At 38.6% G+C, this 8,427-nt stretch overlaps 1 protein-coding gene across 1 annotated transcript in view; it reads left to right on the top strand.

Moving 5' to 3' along the window:
* The window catches only part of SLC10A2 (solute carrier family 10 (sodium/bile acid cotransporter), member 2), a 17,053-nt gene extending 11,815 nt beyond the window's left edge, over window positions 1-5,238 (top strand). The window contains exons 4-6 of the mRNA XM_012644443.1: window positions 679-854; window positions 2,308-2,465; window positions 5,135-5,238. Of these exons, the coding sequence (XP_012499897.1) occupies window positions 679-854; window positions 2,308-2,465; window positions 5,135-5,238 (438 nt within the window). The remainder of the gene's footprint in view (window positions 1-678; window positions 855-2,307; window positions 2,466-5,134) is intronic.
* Window positions 5,239-8,427: the final 3,189 nt, after the last annotated feature.

Here is an 8,427-nt window from a genome sequence, read left to right as displayed (position 1 = left end):
TATATATATTAACAGTGACCATTCGTTCCCCTTCACCAACTATATTCTAGCTAGATGATATGGATATGGATATAGATAATATAAGTAGATTTTGTTGGCAAGGGGAAAAATAGGTCAGTTGGTATTCCTTGCCTCTCTGGACAAAAAATGTTATATAATTGTTTTTAATGAGAAAATAGTAACAACAGCGGCTTATATTTGCATATGTCATTTTTTAACTGTTGTAGAGTTTTACATCCATTTTTTCATCATCATAACAACCATAAAAGGTGGCTGAGGCAAGATTTTATCCCCGATTACAAATGAAGAAACTAAGATTGAGAAAGGTTCATGATTTACAGAGGCAGAATGGGAAGAGTTTAATCTGGAAGCCAAGTCTTCTAGGCGCTGATTGTAATGGGTTTTCTTCCTCTCTGACAGGGATAATTTGCAAACTAGAAAATCTTCTTCAGGATAATTGAGCATGGATGCTATCTGTCCTGTTGTGTTTTTAAAAATTAAAACATGGGAAATGCACAAGCATTTCCAGTGGGCTGATTGCAGCCTTCAGGCTACAAGTACATAAAGAGATAACTTTATTATCACTTCCCCAAGGGAAGGAGACAAATCATCTCTGACAAATATATTTGGATTTGCTTTAAACATGATGAGTCAGTTCACTTTTGCCTTTTCTTCCAGATTGGGTCCATTGCAGGTGCAATCCTCATCGTGCTCATAGCTGTGGTTGGAGGAATATTATACCAAGGTGCCTGGATCATCGCTCCCAGTCTGTGGATTATAGGGGCAGTATTTCCTGTGGCCGGGTATACCCTGGGGTTTCTTCTGGCTAGAATAGCTGGTCAGCCCTGGTACAGGTATGGTGTTTTGGTAAATTGAATTTTTGTCTTTAATAACTGTTGTGTAAGTTTGCTGGAGCTACTATAACATAGTATCACAAACTGAGCGGCTTAAACAGAAATTTATTGTCTCACAGTTTTGGAGACTAGAAGTCAAAATGAAGGTGTCGCAGGATTGGTTCTTTCTGAGGAGCGTGGGGGAAGGATCTATTATAAGCCTCTCTCCTTGGCTTATAGACGGCCCTCTCCTTCCTATGTTTGTCACAGCTTCTTCCCTCTGTGCATATCTCTGTGCCCAAATTTCCCCTTTTTATAAGGACACCAGTCATATTGGATTAGGGCCTACCTTAATGACCTCGTCTTAACTAATTATACCTGCAATGATCCTATTTCCACATTAGGTCACATTCTGACCTTCTAGACTTCAACCTATGAATATGGAAGGGAAGGGGACATAATCCACCCATCAAAGCTGTAAATAATAATGACAAGATCAAAATCCTTCACCTTTAATCATATTCATCATCCTATTTCTGAACACATCCTTTCTAAACAGACTCATTCATTCATAAAGCATGGAAGTCCCCAGAAAGAAAATACTCACTGCCTCTTTTTTGCACAAATTCTTCAGGGCCATTCCCCATGCAGTGCAAGTCAGCCTCTTCCATTGTTATGCATTCGTGTTCTCCAAGCAGAGTGACTTTAACACATGCAGTTAGGTTGGCCTTGTGATATAGGAGAGTTCCTCCAGCCAGCAACAGTGTGAACTCCTCATCCAAAGGCACTGAATGTTTGAATGGGTTTAGCATTTATGGAGTTGGCACTGGGTAGAAACATTTCCTCTCCTACTAAATCCATGTGAATCAACAGGCAGGTATGAGGTTGGGAAGGACACGAAGGGCATGGCATGGTGGGAAGAGTGTCACCTTTGAGTCAGGCAGACTGGGGCTTGCCCTCTGCCCTGCCACACGCCAAATAGGGGACCTCAGGCCAGGCACTCATTCTTTCTCTGAGTTTTCTTATCTGTAGAATGGGGATAATTTCTACCTTATAGATGTTTTTTATCAGGATTTAAGCAGAACGAAAGAAATTTAGCAGTAAAATATTGTATCTTGAGTATTTTCAGAGCCCTTGCTCCGTGTGCTGCACTGTTACGAAAGACATAACTGAAAAGGGTAAAATGAACCCTCTTGCCACTTATAGAGCACTGTACTAAAGGAGCCTGCTCCTCATATATGTACAGACTAAATCTATTTGTTTATATTGTGTATAAGATTATATCATTACATAATATACACTAATAAGCAATATATTCAATATAAAGTTATATATCAAATAAACATACATTAAAAACACAGACAAAATACATATATATATATATATATCTCCTTGTTCTCATTGTATCTGCTTTTAAGGTTCTGCAATAACAAAGCAACAACTAAAACACGCACTCTCTTAACCTTTCTTTCAGGTGCCGAACGGTCGCCTTTGAAACAGGCCTGCAGAACTCGCAGCTCTGCTCCACCATCGTGCAGCTCTCCTTCACCCCCGAGCAGCTCAACCTCATGTTCACCTTCCCGGTCCTCTACAGCATTTTCCAGCTCTCCTTCGCGGGCATATTCGTGGCATGTAAGGAACAATGCTAACCACATTTCATTATGATGTTCCTCTTTGAGAAATCCTGCAGTTGCTAAAATGGCTTTTTGTTGTTGTTGTTGAGTTCCCTGTTCCTGGCAGTGAGTTGTACAAATAAATGAGAGGAAAAGGCCCTCCTAATACTATCATGACTTCCCAACTGCTGATGAAAAGGCTATCATTTTACCAAAATGTTCTAGTGAAGATTATTTTTAAGTGAAAAGGAGTGGAAGTTGATTCTCCTCATTGACTCTTTTCCTCAGTAATTAGGGAGGCATATTAACCTGTTAGGAACATTTTACTGTGTGCCTGTGCCTTCCCACATGTTTCCAGGAACTCAGAATTTGGTGATTTTTTTTTTTAACAAACATTTGTCTTGATATGCTTTGTAAATATAGGATATTTATCAGAAAATTGGTACATAAAGGATATTTTTCAGGCTAAATTATAAGGCAGATGCGTGTGTGTGTGTGTGCGCGTTAAATACCCATGTAATTGAGGCAGTTGAAGCAAAAATATTCTTTATTTCAAGCGCCTGGTGTAGATAACATGATTCTTACTTCTACTCTCCTGTAGCATAAGGCTGCCACCCTCTCCCATCAGGCCCTGCCACCCACTGGCCTTCACCTGGTGGAAACTTTTCCCTACATTTTGCTTTCCAAGGGCTGATGATGTTTAATTACTATTTTTAATTCTATTTTTGTTTTTTAATAAAGAAGCTACTTTTTAAAGCTTCACAGCATTTCACTGGGGAATATAAAGGGAAGGTGCACAACAAAAATAATGTGAATGTTAAGTTATATAATGCCTGGAGACACTGTTGTGTTTTGTTTTACTTTTCTACTTTGCTCCATTAAGTATTCCATTAGCCTGTGGGTGCTAATCGACCTCTGCATTACTGTCTTGAATGTTATTCTCAAAGCGGAGGCTTCCTTTCTAGAATGGAAGAATCCACTGAAAACATTCCACTGATTTATCATGGGTCCAGGAGACAGGAGTCCATGGCCTAATAACTTCGTTCTCTTGTACAATAACCTTATTTGATTGTATAGAGGTCAACCCAATTTGGCAGGCAGTGAGATTTTGCCAAACGATTACTCAGCAATGTCTACTAGACAAGCCAGAGAAGTGGACTGCTTGATAGAGCAGTTAAGTAAAGGTGCTAGTTGAACAACTAACCCAAAAGAGATTGATTAATAGAAAATCAAGTTGAAGGAATAAGGAAAAGGAAGAACTGGAACTGGTATTGTACTTTTCTGCAATTTTATCAGTAAGCATGAAAATAAGGAAGGAATCTTTATTAAGTGTATACAATGCCTAGAAACATATTTTAGTGATAGGAATAGAAGTATAAATAATGTTTGGAACAAGGAAAGTAAGGAAGGAAAGATAAAAGGAAGAAAGGAGGGAAGAAAGGAAGGAAGGGAGGGAAAAAAGGGATGGATAAGGTGTGTAGTTTGGTCAAATAAAATCAATGGCCCAAGTACAAGTTGAGGGAGGCCCTACTCAAAACAGTTTATAAGTGTTAGCTCTTCAAACTGACCACAAGCTCAATTAAATTCAATAATATGGTTCAGTGGCTTTGGAAATAATATATTACTAGAAGTGCAGGGACTAATCTAAAGGGGATATTGATCTTGGCTTAATAAGATCTTTGAAGCAGGTCACTGTCTCTCTCAGCTGTGTATAGTAATGACCATTAACATTACTGAGCATTTACTATTGTTCACGGACCATGATAGGCACTTAATTTTATCTTATTTAATGTTCACAATTGCCCTGTATGATAGGTAATATTATCATAGCAACTTTATATGTGAGGTGTTGGAATTTGAGAGGTCCAATAAATAATACCTTTTATTCTCCTGTTGATTTTGTAACCAATTGAGAGGTAGAAGAAAAATTAGATCTTTATGTAACAAAATAGCATTTTTATTATGGATAAAGCTTAATTGGAACATGTGGCTTGAATCTGGGACCAAATGGGCTTGTGGATACCACTCCTCCATCCACTGCCTCACACATGTGCAGACATACACTCACATACACACACATAACAAAGACATGAACTGCAGGTCTTCCCTGGCAGGGCAGAACCTGTCCTGGTGAGCAGACCTCAAAACTAAGCTAAGAAATGGTTGCTACCAGAGACTAGCAGCTCCACAGAAGAGAGGAAAGCCGATCAGCCAAAGCTCTTCCCCCATGGGAGAGAATGAGAGAAGGCAGGGAGAGAATGGGAGTGTCATTCTAGTTCAAGTCCTTCCACAAAGGACCATGCCGCCAAGGTCCTGGACATAGCACTGCAGCATCTAGTGTGTTTATTGAGGACTAGCACGTTAGCTGGGATGTGGTGGTACAGAACTCTTGCTTCTCTTTGTTCTTCCTATTGACAAGTACCATGTGCAGGGCTGAATGCCTGAAGTCTTGGGGCTGCCCTGAGCAAATAATCCCTAAAGTTGTATGCGAGGTCTTCCTGAAGTGCATTCATCCCTTTTGCCATGGGTGGTCATAAGACTAAGAATGAAGATTGCTTTTTCCAAGGTGCCTCCAGTCTACAGAAAATGTAAACTGCTTTATGAGTCATAGAGTATAATCACTATCCAAAGTAGTTTTGCAGCTTATTACTGTGAAATTTACTTAACCTCCTGTGTCTTGTTTTTTAGGTTATTTTGCATACAGGAAATATGGTAGGAAAAATAATGCAGAACTTCCAGAAAACAAAGACAAGGAAACAGAGTCCAAGTCATCAGTTTATAAGATGAATTGATGATTTCAACCAGATGAAAAGTGGACACCAAGTAGACAAAACAGAAGAGTTCTAAAGAACAGTCTTAAACTATAACTACATTTAATTACTTGTTTTGTCAGGATATTTGGCAGGAAAAAGTTAAAGTGAAAATTTCCATTTTAATTGAATTTACCTGTTGGTTTTGGTACCAAGTGACTTGTGGTCTAATTCTCTGATGGGAAAAATATTGGTTTTGTGTGTGTGTGTGTGTGTATACATATACATATATATTTCATATACGTATATATACACATGTATACTGTCATTGAGATATTCCCAAAAATTATCTTCAGACTAAAACTGATATAGGTAACACTGACAACAAGAACCTCATAACAATGAAACTGAATTTTTAGGCAGAAACTCATAACCCAGAGATGAGGAACTGACTTTTGTAGGTTAAGGTAAATGTAATGAATTAGTATTGTAGTGATCAAGATTTTCTTCAGTATTTTTGATTGTAAAAAGATTGACCTGAACATCTTCCACTGACATTTTAATCATTATTTTGAAAACTTTGCAAACTATTTATTTATATAACTTTGTAATATAACAGGCAAATATCTGACTTCCTGTATTATTTTTAAAATACTGCCTTCTCCAGTGACAGTGCAAAAACAGAAGTGTGGGAAAATTATTACTAAATAGAATTCAATAACCAAATCGGAATCAGATTTTTAACTCAACAGGAATATTGTACATCGGTTGCTCTACCTCAGGGGGTCCAATAATGGCCATTAGAGCTTTCAAGGAAAAAGATAATTTTTTCAAATGGTTGAATTTGGCTAAAAGCTCTTCATGCCCTGGAGAGGGACTTCCTCAAGTTTTGCCTATGGGAGGCAGGTCCACATTGCTAATCTGATAGCTATTCAATTTATATGCAGCATGCACAACCGGCATCGTGAGCTGTGAGGTGGCAGGAGGTGCACAGACAATAGAAGTATTGGGAGAAACACCACGATTCTAGGGGATGAATGAATTCTACGGGAGATAACGTGAAATACACAGAAAAGCACAAACAACAGAAACCCAGTTGAAATGCTTATCTAGAGGCAAATAGATGTGCCTCTAGAGTTATAAGAAGAGTCAGGTAAAGAAAGACCCAGAAAGTGAATATAAACAGTATTTGAAGAAGAGGACAGGTCCCAGTGCCCAGAAGTAGGAAGGGCCTTGCCAGCCAAGCGAGTGCCTCCGATGCTGTAAATAGGTGTAAACACAGGAAGCGAGGAAGATTCGATAAATCCTTCGCCGGGCTTTGATTGATGGCTGCCAGGGGGAAACAACTGGTCAAGTATTGGGCTCTCAACTATGAAATCTAATTTAATTCCCTGTCCCTCATTTTGCAGCACAATGCGTGCACGTTCTTAACTCAGTCCTTAGTGGGCTTAGCTCCATTTTATATTTTGGTATTTTCACTGCCTCATAGATTCCCTTTCAAATGTTTTGGCTCCAAAGGCCTTTTTGCATTTGAATGTTCTAAGCCCAGAACCTGCCCGTGCACCTAAACATCACAGGAACAGGACCTCAACTTAGTTCTTCCAGTAGAGGATGAGGGATTCTGCTTTTAATAGTTATAGCATTTATCTTTTTATCCAAGGTTCACATTTACAATTGGATCAGGCCTCCATATTTTTACATCCTTAGACAAATGGACTAAAATGGACTAGAGATTTTTTTAAGGGATAGTGGGAGAGAAGGTATAGAGTTTCTTCTTAGTGAGTGTCAAAGAATATGCTTTCAGTGGTGGAAAAGAAGACTTTCAGTCTATCGGTAAAGTACCTCCCACACTTTCTCATCAAACAGAAAACAGACAGGTGCACTAGGCACACTGTGAATTCACATTCTAATTTCAACACACCCAAAGTCAAGGGCTCAGATGGCAGCAGCTGCAGCAAGCAGGTTTTGCCTCACTGTTGATCGAGATTCGTGAGTGAGACAGAACTTGGCTTTTCTTACATGATGTGGTAGCTTGTGAGTTATGTTTTTTCTCTAATGTGCTAGAGGGAAGAAAAATAGCTGAGCTTTCTAAAATGACAGCTCTCTATTTTTAAATGAGTTTGAAAAGTCAATTAAATTATGTATTTTATTGCCTCTGTGAGTATCATATTAAATGAATATTTTATTTTAAACCCTTGAATAAATGAAAATAATTTTTGTAATGTTTGTTCTAATTGAGTCTTTGTAACTACTGTCAAGAATTTTCTTACTGTTCAGTTCTAGAGATATAAATAAGGTAGAGTTTCTCAGATATTAAATTGTTCTTTGAAAAGTACCTGAAAGAAACTCTTAATTAAATACTCTAATAATTAGGTCTCCCACAGATACTGATTGAGGTTTCCCCAAGAAAATCATACAGAGGGAACATTAATCAAAGACTCTTAAAAACGGTGTGACAATGATACCTGATTTAAAATAATAGCAATGTATTTCATGTACTTATAAATAAAGCCACCACCTTTTATCAAATGGTCGTATATGCATATCCATACGGAGAAAGAGAGGCTTCAGTTATGAAGCTCATGCATTAAAATCACTCATCACGACACTTGAAGAAATTCAGGTTACCAAGCTCTTTTGACTCCTCAAAGATATCACTCTGCCTTTCACCTAGGAAACTCTCACTGTCTTCCAGCAGGAAACAATTTATCTCCCTTAGAATATTTGATATCCCATTGCTTCTCAACCCTTCACCTTTTTCAAAACCACCTACGTTTAGAACAAGTCTTCAAAGTGTGGTGTGGGTACCCCTGGGAGTTCATGAAATTGTCGCAGAGCTGTGCAGGCACCAGTGGGGAAGCAGCTTCCCTTTCTCAACTTCCAGATGCATGCTCTCCCCAAATCCCCCTGCCTGAGACACCAGTGCTTGAGTTCTCCTGGGTTCTCCTTTGCCACCTCTTCTTTCCCAGCCAGGGATCTCCCCTTGAAAAGCAAGGCTTTATTCTCAGGCCTAATCCTACTATGGTACATTGGCCCAGGATGGAAAAATTTTTTAACACCAAACAATTCAAAATACTGATATCTGAAAAAGGCTTCTTATCTTTCCCAGTTGTACACATACTTATTTAAGGATTTAGAAATGAAGTATTTTGGCATGTCTTGGAAAATTTTGAATATAGAAATAATACAAAGTGGGGTGGGAGAGAAGATAATTTTGTTAACGTGCCAGCA

This window comes from Propithecus coquereli, unplaced genomic scaffold (assembly GCF_000956105.1).
Source record: "Propithecus coquereli isolate 6110/MARCELLA unplaced genomic scaffold, Pcoq_1.0 Scaffold212, whole genome shotgun sequence".
In the NCBI taxonomy this organism is placed as follows: Eukaryota; Metazoa; Chordata; class Mammalia; order Primates; family Indriidae; genus Propithecus; species Propithecus coquereli.
The sequence above is the reverse complement of the archived record's forward strand: the minus strand, read 5'-3'. Positions and strand labels throughout refer to the sequence as shown.